The following is a 19226-nucleotide window of genomic DNA, read 5'->3' on the forward strand; positions in this document are numbered from 1 at the left end:
CCTTCAAATCTGTTCTAATTAAAATCATGCCACATGGAAGGATCATGCTGGATATCCAGGTTCTGTTCTGTCTTAAGAATCCAATTTACTTTCTACAATTCACTGAGGAAGACTTCCTTATTTTGGAAAAGGACTGATGCAGCATTTATAAATTTGAAAGCTGTTTGTTCCCCCTTCTTAAATAATGCTTTTAACCAAGACGACTTAGAAATGACCAATATTAGATCAGGATCAGTGAAAGATATCTTATGCCTTTTACTAAATTAATTCTATTAGTTACAGATATCTGGTTGCATCTTGAATGTACTGATTCTAGTAGACTCTTTTTAGTGTCAGACAACAGGTGATTTTATTTTATGTATATGCATTCCTATAGCATGGACTTAGATTGTGGAGCAGTTCATCATGGAGATGAAATACATTTGTCCAGTGTCAGGGGAAGAATTGCCTTTTCTTTCTGCATGTGCATATAAATGAGGTAGGCAAGAGAATGCCTTCAGATACTGTATTACTCAAGAACTCATCTTTGCTTGTTAAGAATACATTACCAAAGGACAAATGATGGATTCTACCATGACTGTAACTTTTCTTTCTTTTTTTAATTTTCCATTTCAGTTGTTTGCAGTTTTAATTTATAGCTGAATGCAAATGTATAAATATCCTAAAATTCAATAGTATTTCAGGACTTGCATGCATGGAAATATGCCACATGGCTGGAATGTGTACAACTTCCAGTGCTGTGTCGTTCATTGTTCTAAGTGGATATTAGTTTCAAAACTGTCAAAACAGAGAAGGTAAATCATGGAGTATTTCAAGGCAAATAATGGCATATTGATGTTACTTAAATGAGAAGTTATTCCATTGTATGTAGTTTGTAAATGGTTTAAGATGGGAGGTTCAAGACAAAGATCTTTGAATATAGGGGCATTGCACAGGCTAATTTCCCTTTGGAAATTTCTTCTGAGAATCAAATGCGGATAGCATATTGAGCACAGACAGAAGTGCAGCTCCCCGCTGTAACTGAGAACGCTTTGCAGGAAGCATTCTGAGTTACAATGATCCCCTGGACCAAAAAGAAGTTCATTGTTGGTTCCAGGGGGAAGGGGAATCTAGCTGCTCACTGCAAGCTTGCTGCTCCGCCCCCTTGCCAGCCTACACTGTTTTCACAATGGGAAGGGGGAAAGGGAAAAGAGGAAACTCATTCTATGGGGTTCCTCAGCTCGTGCTGGAAGGTAGGGTGGGTGAATTGGAGCTCTCCCACCTCAGGGGGGCTCCAATACCCCACCCTCAAGTGAGGGCAGAAAACCCCCCAGACTGAACTCCATCTGCTCCCTTTCCCCACTTCCAGGGGCTGGGAGGCAGGCAGACAGAAGTTATAGAAGATGCTGTGTTTTGAAACATCTTCATCTGAACCCTCATGAAATGAAAGTTCAGATTTTTCACCCGATTGGCCATTTTTAAAGCTCTCTGCAGTTGTCTGCAGCTGTGCACTTGTGTTTAGTCACAGTTATAGGCTGCTTTCTGCAGCCAGATCAGGAAAAAATTATCACTTCTGTCTGCACCCATTGTGACTCTCAATAAAGCACAGTAGAAATTTGTGATTTCTCAGCAGACTGGACCCAATTTATATTATGAAGAGTGTCATGGGATGGGGTCCTCGAGGATGGCTGTGATCTCTCCAAGGCCCCCTTACCATGCCAAGTTGGCCCAGTGGGCACCCTGGATCCTCGTCCGCCACGTCTTTGATGACAAAATATATATTTGGGAGGCTGCCTTTGACGCCCTCTTGGTGACGGTTAGCTGTACACTCTGACCCCGTGCCTTCTCAGACCCCTGGTAGGTCCTGCTCCAAGATAGATGGTACCACCATTGTCTCGGGGCACCCTAGCTTTATGGGCTATGCATGGCTCCAACCACCCCTCTACCACGCCCCAAGCCTTGCAGATGGAATAGACATTGTTCAGTCTGTCTGGGCCTTGTTTATAATCTGGCCCCCTGCCTCTTTCGATCTGCGCCCTCTCTGGCGCTAGGGCTCTCCATGGCCCTGTCTCACTCTGTGACCCTTCTCCGGGGCTTCTCACCATGCTGCCCTCTCTCTGGGGCTTCTCATCATTCTGCCCGCTCTCTGGGGCTTCTCACCGCGCTGCCCCCTCTCTGGGGCTTCTCACCGTGCTGCCCCCTTCTCTGGGGCTTCTCTCAATAATGCTGCCCCCTTCTCTTTAGGGCTTCTCTCAATAATGCTGCCCCCTTCTCTGGGGCTTCTGGCTGCCCCCTCTCTGGGGTTTTTATCGCCACCCACTCTCGGGGCTTTTCTCCACAATGCTGCCCCCCTCTCCTGGGGCTTCTCGATAATGCTGCCCCCTCTCTGGGGCTTCTCCACACCCACACTGGGGCTGCAAGCGACCCACACTGGGGCTTCTCGCCAATGCCCCCTCTCTGGGGCTTCTCAACTGCCCCTTTGGGGCAGAGGGAACTGCCTCTGGCCTCAGCCCTTAGGATTTATAAGGGAGCCAGTCCCTGCCCCTTTCAGTCAGCTGACCGCTGGCAGGTGTGGGTCGCTTGCTAGCTCCTGTTGCCCTGGCAACCAACAGCTGGGCTCCTTACTCACTGCTAGGGCTCTTTCTCTAGCAGTTTCCCCTCTTTAGGAGCAGAGCACCTAAGTGCTCTGTGACAAAGAGACATCCTAAAACATATAGGGACAAATATTCAGCCTAGCTCTGCTGAAGTCAGTGGCGGTTTGTTGAGTTGCATCAGCTGGTGCTACGGCCACTAGGGGTGCAGACAGCTTTAACTCATGGCATTTTACATAAAGCATCATGAGTTAGAGCACATTCTATGACCCAACAGATGTTCACCTATTGGGCCAGGGTGGGGGGGCAGGGGGCGGTCAGAGGCTGTGAATGGGGCCACTGCACCTTGCGCCGCCACCGCCCCATTCCCCTGTTGGGCTGGGAGGGGCCAAAATTGGAGCCAGCCTGCACTGGTCCAGGCCAGCAGATGGGGGCACTCCAGCAGCTTCCTAGGAGGTTGCAGAAAGTCCCCTCTCTCCAGCCCTGCCTTCCCACTCAAGCTTTGGGCTGTCAGTGAGGCAGGGGGAGAGGGGAGGGGAGGGAGCTGACAGCTTCTTAATCACCAGAGCTGGCGGGGTAGGGAATGGAGCCTCTACATCTTGTCACCACCCCCAGCTATGCCAGCTGTGGTATTGAGGGGGATCTAGGTTGGGCTACCAACATGAGGAAGTTCCATTTTCCCCACTTCCCCTTCAGTTCTGACCATTCAGCAGCCAGGGGCAGCCAGCATGGAATGGCCAGAGCTGGGGGAGAGGGTGGGGAATGCAGCCCCCTCACCTCATGCACCATCCCCAACAAACTCATATGGGGTATAGGGGGTAGCCAGGTTGGGTCTGTGAGGTGAGGGGCCCCGTTCCACCAACTCCCATCTCCCTGCAGCTGTGGCCATTCAGGAGCCAGGAGCTCCGTGCTGGCTGCTCCCAGCTGCTGCATGGCCAGAGCCGAGAGGGAAGGGGCAAGGAATGGAGCCCCCTCAGGGGCTTGATCCAGCCCCCACCAATACTCCAGCCAGGGTGGGGAGGGGACTGTGAGGTGAGGTGGCCCCATTCCCCACCCATTTCTCCCCAGCTCTGGCCATTTAGCAGCTGAGCGCTCTCTACCCATAGTTTCATAGTAGGTAGGGTCAGAAGGGACCTGAGCAGATCATCAAGTCCGACCCCCTGCCATGGCAGGAAATCCTTCCCCCTGACAGCCCAGGGGTGGAGCTGGGTACCAGCTCTGCCCTGCTGCCTGTGCAAAAAATTAACCCTGGAAGGAACAGAAGTTCTCCAAGGCACTATGCTTTTGAGCAGCTTAATGTAATACCTGATTTAACCAGGGCTAATTTTTTGTGTGATCAGCCATTTTAAAAGCACTCTGCAGCTATGTAGGTATGTAAAAAAAAAGCTGAAAAGTGCTTTCAGGAGCCAGGTTACTTGACAAATGTCACTTCTGTCTGCACTCTACGTTACAAAGATCATGGATAACACTCCAAATTGCACTTGGAGGCAAGCTCAAAGATCAGTAGCGTCTTGATTTGGTGCAACTTATTGTATATGGCCAGTAGAACTGTTTAATTTTGCACAAGCTTTAATGTCTGTATAGTTTTGAAGGTTACCCTCTATGGTTTCCATGTAAGTAGTTAAAGCAATCCCATCTGGTGATAAAGTAATGTGTAACCATAGCAAGACATAGTCATAATCATCCTTTCAAACATTGATGAAGGTAGGCACTACTGACATTCAGTCCACCTTATGTTATCAAAATCCATGAATACTCCTCAACTGACAACAGATGGACAACTCCTATCGCACTGTGAGATATCAAACCCATGCTATGTGGCTCTAACTACCAACCAGCACCACTTTTGTCTTACTGAAATGTGATTCAGATATATTCCTCTCAATCAAATTTGTATCCAGGCTAATTGTGACAAAAACTCAACAAAATTTCCAGGCTAGATACAGCATGGTGTGTCACTCACATAATGATAAAGCATCAGAGTTCAAAATCCTACACCATCCCCTTCAGTGAATTTATAAGCTGTCAGAAGAAAATAAATTCATTTTTTAAACTTTGGTTTATATTTTCTGTCTTTAATTAATGATGGAAAACTTGTTGGGGAATTTTGAAAAACTAAAAAAAGGTGTGGGGGGGAGGAATTCTGTGATAGTTTCACAGGTTGTATTGTACTGCACTTCAACAAATCAAGTACTAACTATGACAATGTGATAAAAATGTGTCCACAGTCTATATTTCATGCATGAAAGGAATGCAATTCATAGATTCATAGATGTTAGGGTCGGAAGGGACCTCAATAGATCATCGAGTCCGACCCCCTGCATAAGCAGGAAAGAATGCTGGGTCTAGATGACCCCAGCTAGATACTCATCTAACCTCCTCTTGAAGACCCCAGGGTAGGGGAGAGCACCACCTCCCTTGGGAGCCTGTTCCAGACCCTGGCCACTCTAACTGTGAAGAAGTTCTTCCTAATGTCCAATCTAAATCTGCTCTCTGCTAGCTTGTGGCCATTATTTCTTGTAACCCCTGGGGGCGCCTTGGTGAATAAATACTCACCAATTCCCTTCTGTGCCCCCGTGATGAACTTATAGGCAGCCACAAGGTCGCCTCTCAACCTTCTCTTGCAAAGGTTGAATAGATCCAGTTTCTCTAGTCTCTCCTCGTAGGGCTTGGTCTGTAGGCCCTTAACCATACGAGTGGCCCTTCTCTGAACCCTCTCCAAGTTATCCGCATCCCTCTTGAATTGCGGCGCCCAGAATTGCACGCAGTACTCCAACTGCGGTCTGACCAGCGCCCAATAGAGGGGAAGTATCACCTCCTTGGACCTATTCGTCATGCATCTGCTGATGCACGATAAAGTGCCATTGGCTTTTTTGATGGCTTCGTCACACTGCCGACTCATGTTCATCTTGGAGTCCACTAGGACTCCAAGATCCCTTTCCACTTCCGTGCCACCCAGCAGGTCATTCCCTAGGCTGTAGGTGTGCTGGACATTTTTCCTCCCTAGGTGCAGCACTTTGCATTTCTCCTTGTTGAACTGCATTCTGTTGTTTTCTGCCCACTTGTCCAACCTGTCCAGATCTGCTTGCAGCTGTTCCCTGCCCTCCGGCATGTCCACATCTCCACCCTCCAGCCAATTTGCCACCCACCGGACTGTGTAGTCATCCAAGTCACAGCCTCTTAACTTGTTCACCAGTATGGGGTGGGATACCGTTAGGGTTAAATCTATCATTATAAATAGTGCACCATAGTATCTATGATTTTTACAGGAAACAAAGCAAAAAGATTATAGAAAATGGGGTGACGATTTAGTAGAATAGCATTTCATTTTTCTTACTATTAATCTCCTGCAAACAGTTGTCAAGGCAATTAACTAGAGGTGCAAATTACATCATTTTATATATATAAAAATAAATATATACATATACATACACATATATGTATATGTATATACATGTATATATTTATTTTTATATATATTATTTATATATATTATATATGTTTATATATATTATTTATATATATAAATGACATGATTTTACTTATAGATCAAGTGCATGTTTAAATATTATAATTTCTGCTTGCAATTAAATGCTCCTACAAGTGTTGACCATGATTGAGGATACAAAATTCTGGGTGGCCTAAGTTCTTTTAAAAATACAGCCCACTACATGTTAGCGAGAAAAATACAGCCTCTAGACTGCCATTTGATACTACAGTTGCTTTAGAATTATCCACAGCATAGGGTGCAATTTGAGAAAAATCACATTTCAAAAGTAACTTTAAAAAAAATGATTAAATTTGGCATACACAGGTTTGGCATAGGACGTATAGTGAGCTACTGACCTCTAGTTGAGAGAAACAAGATAGCTGTTCTACTCTAGTCATTTTTCTAAAATATATTTTCTTCCTTTATGCTGGTAGCCTAAGTAATTTCTGACTTCTGCAAGGAAAAAGGAAAAGCATTCATGTATTTTAAGGATATAATTCTAACCACTTACTATGAACCTGGAAAGCATCATTTTTAAAGATACGTTTCCCCCCAGTACTTTTTCGTTTGCAGTCAGAGATGAGCTCAGTAGAAATGAGCTCAGGTGTATAGCAGTTAAAATTGCAGAAACCAAATAGAAGCATTAGGGGCTACTACTCTTGTTTTCATATCTTTTCAATTTAAGATTTTGGTCTTCTGAAAATGGAAGCTTAAAAGCCATATTACTTTCTACTTGAAGCATCCAATTATGTCCAAAGGTATAAATTCAGTATCTGCAGAATATAAGTCTGAAAAGCTGATTTTTTCTCTTTTGCAAAATAGCTCTTTGAACAGTGAAGAATCAGAGGTGAACACTTCTAGAAATGCTTTGGGATCACTGAAAAGGTAGAGTTATTCTGGAAGCTGTTGAACATGTAAGGAAATACTCAGTATCTTACAACACTAGGCAATTGGAGTTTGCCTCAATTTCTTGTACGCTGAGTGTATATGCCGATGAATAGGTTTTAGAACTCATCTATAAAATGATAGTCATCCATAGAAATTCTTATTCTATCTGCTCTTCTCATCTATTCTTTCTATCCTCATCCATCTACTTTTAAGCACCTTGAAGATAATATGGTGAAAATAACAGACAACATGGATTTGTCAAGAACAGTTTATGTTAAACTAGCTAGATTTCCTATCAAAGGTAACAGGATTTGTGGAGTATAGCCCTACATATGATATATCTGGAGTTTATTAAGACTTTTGATGCTGTTTTATACAACTCTCTCAAGTAAACTACAGAAATATGGTTTAGAGTTAACTCTAGAAAGTGAATATACACTGGAAAACTGTGCTCAAAAAGTAGTTAACAAGGGCTCACTCTCAAACTACAAGCATATATCAAAAGTGAGGTCTGCCTGAGGTCCAATACTATTCAATATTTTATTAATGACCTGGATGATGGAGGAGAGTGCCTGCTCATTAAATCTGCAGATGATACTAAAATGGAGGGAGTTGCAAGCAATTTGGATCAGAATTCAAAATGATTTTGACAGATTAGAGAAATAGACTGAATGGCTTCCTGGACCACGATCTGCACTTCTGTGCAAGGGACCTCCTGGGACGTGATGGGCTTTATCTCTCCACAAAAAGTAAGAGTCTCTTTTATTACAGGTTGGCTGGCCTACATCAGGCTTTGAACTAAATATGATGGGGGACGGGGAGGCAGGAGATGGAGGGAGTCTAGAAGTTACAAACTGCAAGACATGCAGCAGTACACCCCAGGTAAATACCAAGGGCCCTTTGGGCATCAGAACGGGGTGGGGGCAGGGATTGAAGGCACCATTCAGAGGGCTCAGGTGCCTCTATACTAATGCTAGGAGTTTGGGGAACAAGCAGGAAGAACTCGCACTTCTGCTTGCAGATAATAACTTTGATTTAGTGGGGCTAACAGAAATCTGGTGGGACCCTAGCCATGACTGGGCAGTACACATTGAGGGCTACAGGTTGTACAGAAGGAACAGAGTAGGGAGGAAAGGGGATGGGGTTGCTCTTTATGTAAGGGAGCATTATATATCTACCCTAATCAAAATGGGATCAGAGGAGGAGAAAGTTGAGGCATTGTGGGTTAGGATACATGGAGGTTATGGGGAAAGTGACTTGGTGGTGGGGGTCTGCTACAGACCACTACACCGAGAGGAAAAGCTAGATTTGGAATTCTTGAAGCAGCTCTCAGAGGCTGTACAGTCTAGGGACATGGTTGTCACTGGGGACCTAAATTGCCCTGACATCTGCTGGGAGGAACAGTCAGCCAAATCCAACCATTCACGTAGGTTCTTAACCTGCAGGCAGGACCTTCACCTAATGCAGGAGGTATATGGTCCTACTGGGGGAATGCTCTACTGGATTTGGTGTTGGTTACAAGGGAGGACCTGGTAGGGGATCTGCAGATTTGAGGTCACCTTGGGGACAGTGACCACCAATCAATCAAATTCACTATGCGGCGTAGGGTAGGTAAGATGACTAGTAAGGTGGAAGTGCTTGACTTTAGGAAGGCTAACTTCAGTGTGCTTAGGAGTCTAGTCAATGATGCACTGCAGGATAAGAGTATTGGCAAGATGGGAGTCCAGGAAGGGTGGTCGTTTCTAAAGGAAGCAATCCTTCGGGTACAGAAGGAGACTATTTCAGTATGAGGGAAAAGGGGGAAAGGAGCCAAAAAACTTCCTTGGATAAGCAGGGAAATCCAGGGGAGTCTAATGGAAAAAAAGAAGGCATATAGGCGGTGGAAGCAGGGGGAAGCTACCAAGAAGAGGTATACCTACTTGGCCTGCACTTGCAGGGAGGCAGTTAGAAAGGCCAAAGCAACTACAGAGCTGAGGCTGGCAACACAAATTAAAGACAACAAAAAATCTTTTTTTAGGTATGTAGGGAGTAAAAGGAAGGTGCAGGGCAACATAGGACCCCTACTGAACAAGGAGGAGCAATTAGTGACAGAGAGGGGGGACAAGGCTAAGCTATTCAATGCGTTTTTTGCCTCAGTGTTTCTGAACAGGGCTCAAGATAAGTCTCCTAATGGGTTCTTTGATGGCATCAGAGGGACACCAGACTACAAACTGTTGACACTGACTTGGTGCAGAGTCACTTGGATGGCCTGGATGTGTTCAAGTCAGCAGGCCCGGATGAGCTGCATCCAAGGGTACTGAAGGAATTGGCTGGTGTCATAGCAGAACCACTGGCACGGCTGTTTGAGTGCTCATGGCACTCAGGTCAGGCTCCGGAGGACTGGAAAAGGGCCAATATGGTCCCTATTTTCAAGAAGGGGAGGAAGGAGGATCCGAGTAATTATAGGCCAGTCAGTCTCACTTCCATCCTTGGAAAGGTCTTTGAAAAAATAATGAAGGATTTGTGGGAGCCCGTCGGGAAAAATAATGCAGAAGGGAAACCAGCATGGATTTGTAGCAGGTAGAACATGCCTGACCAATCTGGTTTCATTTTATGACAGGGTCACAAAATGCTTAGATGTAGGAGTAGATGTGGATGTCATTTTATTGGACTTTATCAAGGCCTTCAATATGGTATCTCATCCCATTCTCATAAATAAATTAAGAGGCTGTGACATAGATGTTTACATGGTCCAGTGGTTGGCAAATTGGCTTAGCCATCATACCCAGAGTAGTAGTAGACGGGTCAGAATTGACCTAGAAGGATGTGAGTAATGGAGTGGAGTCCCGCAGGGTTTGGTCCTTGGACGTGTACTCTTCAATATCTTCATCAGTGACTTGGATGTGCGTATGAAGTGTACTCTGTCCAAGTGTGTGGATGATACTAAATTGTGGGGTGAAGTGTATGCTCTGGAGGGTAGGGAACAATTGCAGGCAGACTTGGACAGGTTAGAAAAGTGGGCAGTACACAATAGGATGCCGTACAACAAGGACAAGTGCAGAGTGCTACACCTAGGGTGCAAAAATATCCAGCACACCTACTGGCTAGGAAGTGACCCTCTCAGCAGCACAGAAGTGGAAAGGGATCTCGGAGTCATAGTGGACTCCAAGATGAACATGAGTCATCTGTGTGATGAAATCATCAGCAAACCTATCCACACTTTATCATGCATCAGCAGATGCATGACAAATAGATCCAAGGAGGTGATACTTCCCCTCTATGCAGCATTGGTCAGACCGCAGTTGGAGTACTGCATCCAGTTTTGGGTGCCGCACTTCAAGAAGGATGTTGATAGACTCAAGAGGGTCCAGAGGCGGGCAACTCATATGGTTAGGGGCTTATAGGACAAGCTCTATGAGGAGAGACTGAGGAACCTGGACCTCTTCAGCCTCCACAAGAGAAGGCTGAGAGGTGATCTTGTGGCCACCTACAAATTCATTAGGGGGACACAGCAAGGAATAGGAGATGCTCTGTTCACCAGGGCACCTCTTGGCGTAACAAGGAACAATGGTCACAAACTGACAGAGAGCAGATTTAGGCTAGATATCAGGGAACAAACTTCTTCATGGTAAGGGTGGCCAAAATTTGAAATGTGTTTCCAAGGGAGATGGTGCTCTCCCCTACTTTGAGGGTCTTTAAGAGAAGGCTGGATAGGCATCTGGCACTCTTTCCTGTGTAGGCAGCGTGTCAGACTCGATCTGTTGAGGTCCCTTCTGACCCTAGCATTTATGAATCTATGAAGCACAGGATGAAATTCAGTATGGACAAATGCACACTATCACACCTACCTAGGAAAAATCAAGTACACAAATACAACATGTGGACAAACTGGACATAAGTCAACAATACTGTGAAAAAACAAAATGCCATACATTCATACTGGAATGCATTAACAGAAGGATTGTATGCAAGGCACATTAGATAATCCTTCCACTCTACTCCGCTCTGGTATGGCCTCAAATAGAGTGCTTTGTCCAACTGGAGAGGGAAACTTTGTCCAGAGAACAGCAACCAAAATGATGAGAGGTCAGAGGTCTACAGAATATGACTTGTGAAAAAAGACTAAAAGGACCAGACTTTTTTCTTGGGCTAGAGAAGACTGAGTGGAGACATGATACTAGTCTTCAAAAGTCTTCAAATATTTAAATAGTTCTCACAAAGAAGAAGATTATTACTGTTCTCCTTTACCACTAGGCAAAGGATAGGTAAGGGGTTTAAATTAAACAAGAGAGGTTAGATAGCAGGGAATTTTTTCTAACTGTGGGAGAATTGAGCACTAAAGAATATTTGAAAATGTTTATACACTTTTTGGCAAATCCTACAGTCACCCAGAAAGGAACCTAATGTGGTTCTTCTGCAAAAAATATTCCCAGTTTCCAGCTTCAGGATTATAGTTTCTCTTCTTCCCGCTCTGAGTAATGCACAACATTTTTGACGGCACCTCTTTTTTGGTATTATCACACAGATGAGTAAATTTAATTTTGAAAACAGGCCAAAATGTGGCCAATGAATTGGGTCCTCCATAAACCCAAAGGGTCATGCTTCATGGAAAAAACAATGGAATGTCCATAAATGCTTATGGATGTCAGATTCTGGCACTCACGTTTTCTAATTAATATCTAAAAAGATACTCTGGATTAAGTTAATACCAGAAGAGCTACTCTGGATTAAAATAAGATAGTGGAATCTACAGCGCAGAAGTTTTGTCACTTGCCTAAGATCACAGTGGCATGCTTTTACAGACAAAAACCAAGAATTAAAATTCTAGTTCTACACTAAACATATTTGGTCACATCTTCTCTCTAGCTAGTCTATTCTGGTTCAGGAATGCTCCATCTATCGTACACAAAATTAGGTTCTTATTTTATATGGAGTGCAAGATTTTTTAATAAGACAGTGATTAAGAGCTTTTCATTTTTCCTCAAGGTCTGTGTATACAGGCATCAACAATTCATCTGATGAACGGGGAAAAAAAAAATTAAATTGCCTTGGCAAATACTGGAGACTAGAACAAACAAACAGGAAAAGTACTGTTAAGCACGATTGCATTTAGTTTTAGTTTTTTTATGTGACTGTTTATTACTGAAGGCTTGAATGCACGCTCTTTTTTTAGTATAATCAATGTAGCCATTTGCTATTAGAGGTTTAGTGAGAGAAATCATTTCTTCTGAAGCAATTTTTTAAAATGCCAGATATAATGTAATATGTGTACAAAGTACTGAAGTTTGCAGCTCTCTAATTAATTTGTGATATATTCATATGTTGTTTGTTTCCTATTTTTTCTGCCAACCAATTATACTAGACATCCATCCATAATCAAGCTGCCAGGACCCTCTCAGTTGGGTGGTTACATAAACAGATTTTGTTTTTATTATCTGAAGTCCTTCAACAATTATTTAACAAGTTATTATAGCATAAAACCTCTGAGATGTGCCATTTTGATCTCAATGCTGTCAAGTAGTTTTCTCTCTGAAAAAATATCCTTAAAGAAACATGCATACATGTTGATAACACAAACATTTATAGAAAAACAGTATAGGCTAGTATACCCTCTGAATCAGACTAAGTAGCACCTTTCAGTCAACTGAAATCTGTGGGACAACTCAAAAAGTTAGCAGAGGTATCCTAGCCTAAACCCACGTTGATAAATTTGACTATGTAGTCTAAGATTCTTCACAGAATACAAAACGAAATAAAATTGATACATATGAAGAATATTAAATCTTCCTTTTATAAGCAATTCTGTTTATTCTCAGAACATTTAATAACTGAATATAATAGTTGTTGAAAACACTGAAAACTTGAGACAAGAGTTAGACAGAGAAGCCATCTGGAATTTAAATTAATGTATCTTTGTTCTGGTTAGATGTAATCCATCTAAAAGTTGTAATAATTATTTCCCATTTTCTCTGCACACTTAATAGTTCTCTTAAAAAGATCCCTGAAAAATAGTTGGCTGTGCAATGAATTTAGCTGTTTGAAACATAAAGAATATCATTCAGTGTAAAGCAAAAGTGCATTCAGTAGCATCCTAAATATAAAATATAGAATCAGGCAGTGACCCTACTCCTGCTGTAGGTCTACCTCAGATTTGCAAAGGAAGAGTTGTATAATTCTATTATTTATGTTTATGTCTGCAGTGCTGTGGTAATATGAAGATATATACCTTTTGGGTATTTGTAGACTTAGACTGGTAAAATTCTAGAAAAATTAACATAACTTTATTAGGCAAAGGGTACATTAAAATGCATTTTTTCATAGAATAGCTGCTTTTCTGTGAGTGCTTATCAAATTCTGAGCAGACGTGTTGTTCTCAAAACAAAAACAAATAACTATTTATATGTATTCCATATTAGAGTTAGAGGAAGAAATAATTCCAATAAATGGAGAACCATAAAGTTTTATGTCCCACATTTAATAGCTTTGAATCTGACACACTGCATTGATATGTATAATATTACAGTATGTTTGAATGTCATTGTGTTATGATTCCTTTCTAGTCACCTTGACTTTTATCTGCAGAACCATAAGCATAAGGAACCACATAAAGCAGAGAACATACATTAACCTGTAGGCTGGCAGCACTGATGTTACTATAATCTTAGTTTTCTGTAAAATGCAACTCAAATATCAATTGCCTTGTTATTTTACCTTATCCTTTTTTTGTTTTTCATCTTGGTATATGGTCCAGTGATCCCCATCATTACTGTACGCAAGTTTATAAGAACCCACAAACTGTACATGACCAAAATCTTTAGCTCCTTGTGTAATTATGCCAGTCACTTTTGTAGGAACAAGGAGGTCAACCTGTAAAACGAAAAACAATATAATAGAGCACAGTTAAAATATTTCAAGTTCACAACATGTTTTCATATTTTGCAAAAGAAGATATTCTGGATCGTGTCACATCAGCTCTGAGGTGAAAGAGCATGAGGAATACTCAGGATAATTCAGGAAAGCCATAAGGTCTGTCAAGAAACCAAGCAATGATTTTGTAAACTAATTTCCAGAACTTCCTCTACCTTTCATTAACTGAAACACACAAATCTCTTTCAAGATTTGAAATATAGCAACTGGAATGGTAAGAACCAACATTTTTCATTCATACCAAAGGGATTTTAAAATAACAGGTGCTTCTCTCCATGCTTCAGTGTTCACATATCTCTACAACTTAAGGCTGAGATTGTCACATACTCACTTGATGTTAATGATATGTACCTTTTCTTTCTTAATTCAACCTACTTCCCTTGGCATGGTCTGGCATTGCTTGTAATTTGTTTTTGGTTGGATCTCTCTTTTAAGAGCCCTTTCAATCTAAGATCAGATCCTTAACTAGTATAAATTGGCACTGCTCCACTGACCTCAACAGAGCTACACTTATCTGCATAAATTGAGGAACTGGCCCAATCATTTTTACACTTTATCTGCTCCTTCTATTCATTAGATACCTGGCATGCTGAACCTTACCTTTTGCTCTATGTTGACATACTTACATATTTTTCCTCACTCATTCTAACTAGGAAATGCATTTTTCATTGCAAAGGGAGTCACCTGAAAACTGCATGTCATGCCACAGAATTTGATTTCAATTCTTTATCTAAGTGTATCCTGCTTCAAAACAGTGTGGATCCAGTGTGCAGGGTCAGTTTGGCACAGAAGCCACTGGACACCCCACACACTGGGCAGCATAGGTTTATAGGTTCATAGATGTAGGGTCGGAAGGGACCTAAGCAGATCATCAAGTCCAACCCCCTGCCCTGGGCAGGAATGAATACTGGGCTTATATGACCCCTGGTAAGTTTAAGCTCGTATGACCCCAGCTAGGTAGTTATCAAGCCTCCTTTTAAAGACCCCCGAGGTAGGAGCCAGCACCACTTCCCTTGGAAGCTGGTTTCAGATCCTGGCCACCCTGACTGTGAAGTAGTGCCTCCTGTGCATGATGTTGGCACGTGCCAAGCCAACATCATGCACTGGGCCAGACTGGCTTTAGCCACATGCAGTGCCTGAGACCAGTCTGGTGAGGGTGCTGTGTGCGGCAGGTGTGCAGAACTAGTATCAAGCACCACATGTACCCATGGTCCCACATGCCATGTGCAGTGCACTCTACCTCTGTGCACCATGCTCATATGGCATGCTGCCCCAGCCCGCGACCTAGGGACAGCACCACTGGCCAAATGATAGGGCTCCACAAGGATCTGGCTCATGGACCTTATTTTTTACATAACTAAGTTATAAAAAATATACATGTACAGATTTAATGCAATAATGTAATAGTAATGCAAAGTTCTATTGCCTTTCATAATGTATAAACCTGAGTAAAAACTGAAGGAATTGTATCAACTGACTCTGTATAGGGAAGGAATTGGGATAGGAGGGATACTACCCTATGATGCTGCTCTAGAAACTTGCATGTATGCTGTAATAATTGGGTTTTCTTTTCTCAGTGCTAGAGAGTCAACACAGTTTCATAATTCAATTTGTCTTCATTTTCTTATATTTTATAACTATTATTTATACTTAGTAGTATAGAAGCGCTACTCACGGACTAACACGGACAAAAAGAAACTCTCTGCCCCATAGTGTTTCCTATTAAAAAGTGCAGGCATGCAATGATGATAAGTAGGTAAGATAAGTAAGTTAGAGCTCTAGTTTCACCTGTCCTCTCCCCGTTTTCTCTACAAGAGTAGGCCAGTACTTTATTATTATTGTTTTTAAATATTTCTGCTTTTCTATCATTTCTTCTCCTCTTTTATACACTTTCTTTTCTCTTTCCTTTTCTCCTCCCTTGTCATGCTTTTATTTATTTTATTACTTTTACCATTTTAAAATGAAGAGAAAAGAAAGAAATATGAAAAAATATGTTTTTCCTCTGCTGTCTGAAGGCAAGGAGATTTGCGATTGTCTTCTAATACCTAGTTCCAGTCTCAGCTCAGCTGCCAAGAAAGTCGTCTTTTCCTGAAGCTGGCAGCCTCATGGAGCTGAAGGAAGAGAACTGTGAAGGGAGGCCAATAGGCTATCTTTGTGAAGGAATTACAGCTCTTTGACATAGCTTGGGTTGGTTTCATGGAGTATACTAAAACTAAGGCAGTGTTTTGTGGAGAACCAGGGCAGCAAGCAGAGAACTCTTTTACATGATTTCAATGGACAGTCTTACGTTTTAAGCTAAATGGAATTTTTTTAAGATATTTAAATGCATACACCTAAATATATGGCTTATTTCGAAGTCCATTGAAGTCAGTGCAATCATTGAAGTCAACAATTTGCAGTGTTTGAATACTTTTAAGTGGATCTCTGAGGGAAAGCTTGTGTAATCTATATCAGGACAAAACTGAGACCTTTAAAAGTTTTTTGTGAAAAAAACCCCAACCCCAAACACTGCCTGTGAGAAAGCTGTGAGCCTGGTGTTCTGAGCACTCTTCTAAAATAAGACACAGGCTTAACAACATGCTCTGATGTTCAGACAAGGTTCCTTGGGTGAATTTGATATCTTTTATTAGACCAACCCAAATGGTTGGAGAATAGTTATTAAGCAAGCTTTCGGGTTCAAAAACCCTTCGTGCTCTGATGTTCTGCATTTCAGGTGACTGCTGTAATTATCAGGCTATTCTGGGGTAGAGGTAGTATCTCTTTCCTGATGGAGCTGTTCTACTTGGTATAAGTACATAAATACTCACTGGACCAGAGATGGGGTGAATATGACTGAATCCATAACTCTGTGGTTAGGGAACTCCCCAGGAATATGCTAGACCCATATTAAAGTACCTGATCCAATGCATATTTATTTACTCTTGCAAAGTTGTAAGACCCCCAAGACTGATTTATATTCACCCCAGAGGGCACAAATATAAAATGGCAAATGATTGTCTAAGCAGTACTGCAGGGAAGGAAATGGCAGCTATGGGAATCACAAGATGACTATGAGCAAGCAACAAAATAGTTACAAAACAGGCTAATAGCCTGGTAAGTAGTAACAGTATGTCATATGCAAATCATGGGAAATGATTCTTCCACTTTGTTCAACCTGGTGAGGCCTTATTTGGACTGTGTCCAGTTTTGGATACCACAAAATAAGAAAGCCGTAGACAAATTGGATCTAGTCTAGAGGAAAGGAACAAAAGTGGACAGAGGTTTTGAAAACAATATAGGTGGAAAACAGAATTGTTATAAAGATGGTGGCAGTGAATTATTCTCTATGACCACAAGGGAAAGGGCAAGAAATAATGGGCCTAAAGTATTAGAGAGATTTAGGCTAAATATTAGAAATAAATTTCTAACTATAAGGATGATAAAGAAGTGGAACAGATTACCTAGAGAGGTTGTAAAATGTGTTACTGGAAGTTTCCAAGTGCTGGTTAGGCACACATTTGTCTGGGAGGGGCTGGACAGGAATGATCCTTGATCGAGGGACTAGACTACATTTGAAGTTATTTCCTGAGTCCGTGAAGGGTGGGCAGTGCTCTGACCTGTGGATGTTGCAGATAATCTAAAATACTACAAGACTGACACCTGCATGTTACAGATGATCTGAAATACTGCAAGAGACTTGTGGTACAAAATATGGTTGGAGTGTTGTTGTAGCTGTGATGGTCCAGGAAATATGCAGATATTTTGGTGGTATCTTTGACTGGACCAATACAAGCCATTGTCTGATCTGGCATTTAACTTAGCCTGCACCTCCTGTAACTGCTTCTTTTAAAAATCTGAAGAAAGGCACTTCGGTGCCAGTACCTTGACTAACATCTCTCCCAACTATACTGTTGTTTCAGTAGCATGTATCACCAAAAACCCTTGCTTTTCTGTGGTAAAGCATATAGAGCTCAAATCTAAATCTAAAAACACAGTTAATTAAGCTGCATGCATGTTAGTATTCAGCACAAGGAGAGAATATGCTTAGTATTTGGAAAAAGAATGGCAATGGATTTAATCATTTTAGAAATGTTCCCATGCACCAATAGAACATGCATAGTATGAAGAAAGAAAATGCCCACAGCATCACTAGCCAATGGGGAATTTTTCATAGGAGGACAGTGTTGTAGCATAGGATGGACTATTAATCTAAAATAAATTGGGACATTTAGTAATTCTATGTTGGACATAAATGATTTCAGAAACACTGATCATAAAACTGAAAAAGGCTCCTGCCTTAGAAGGTAAATGAAACTCAGGGCTTACAATGCTGAACTAATACTTATTAAGGTAGTACATGAATTAGCTGTGCAGGGAAACAATGAATTGGTAAAATATAATTTATGGTAACAGCAAGAAATAAACTACTCATCCTTGATCTTATTGAAAAGATATGCTGACTGGGAAGGCAGGGGATTAAAACATCAGAGGAAGAATTTGAGAAACTTTTCCAGAGGTGAGCGAAATTCTGATCAGAGTATAGAACAGAACTGAAAAAGAACAATTATTCCATGATTCATGTAATCAGAGGCTGCATCCACATGAGCAGGAGCATGTGTTTGCAGTAGCACAAATAGTGTTGCAGTGCACACCCCTGTTCATGTACGTTGCAGCGGGACACATTGTCCTGCTGCTCCATGTGCTGCAGGGTGTGGGGTTGGCTGGGGTGCAGGGAGAGGTTGGCTAGGGTCTAGTAAGTTGGTTGGTTGGGGTTGGCTGGGGTCCAGTAGGCAGCCCCCGTGCTGAGGCACACTGTGCACCAGCCAGCTGAGGAGTGGCACATGGAGAGGGCTGTCCAGGTCTGTGTGCTTCCCTGTCTCCATATGCTGTGGAATCCCTATTTTGAGGCACCCTGGCTGGGTTGCAATGTGCCTTGAGCTGGGGACTTCACGTACCTCAGTGTAGAGGCTTCACAGCAGAGCCTCTGTGCTGACACATGCGGAGACAGGGGAGTAGGTGGCTGGGGTTCAGGGTGCTTTGAGATGGGGGCTCTGCAGTGCATGGAGACAGGGGAGCAGGCAGTCCTGGGCTGCCTGCTCCCCTTCTCCACGTTTATCCTGACTCATGGCATTTCAGTGTACTTTGCACCACCTTTTTTATGTTTTCTTTTTTGTCACCAGGAAATCCCGGTAGCAAATTTTGCCCCAGTCCTATAAATTAGCAGTGCAGAGCACAGTTTAATGTACAACATATGCAGTTTGTGGTGCCACAAACCATATGTGCCTGCACATCTGGATCCAGCTACAATGTTTGCCCTCTCCAGAAGTTCAGGAGCTTGGTTTGGTAATCACAGTGTAAGTAGAAGAACCAATTAGTGTGGTCATTGTAGGGAA

General features: G+C 42.4%; 1 protein-coding gene across 1 annotated transcript in view; it reads right to left on the bottom strand.

Moving 5' to 3' along the window:
• The window catches only part of EDIL3 (EGF like repeats and discoidin domains 3), a 366402-nt gene that overhangs the window by 8889 nt on the left and 338287 nt on the right, over window positions 1-19226 (bottom strand). Inside the window, exon 10 of the mRNA XM_006021245.2 lies at window positions 13639-13794. Coding sequence (XP_006021307.1) covers window positions 13639-13794 — 156 coding nt within the window. The remainder of the gene's footprint in view (window positions 1-13638; window positions 13795-19226) is intronic.

This window comes from Alligator sinensis, unplaced genomic scaffold (genome assembly GCF_000455745.1).
Source record: "Alligator sinensis unplaced genomic scaffold, ASM45574v1 scaffold122_2, whole genome shotgun sequence".
Classification (NCBI taxonomy): Eukaryota; Metazoa; Chordata; order Crocodylia; family Alligatoridae; genus Alligator; species Alligator sinensis.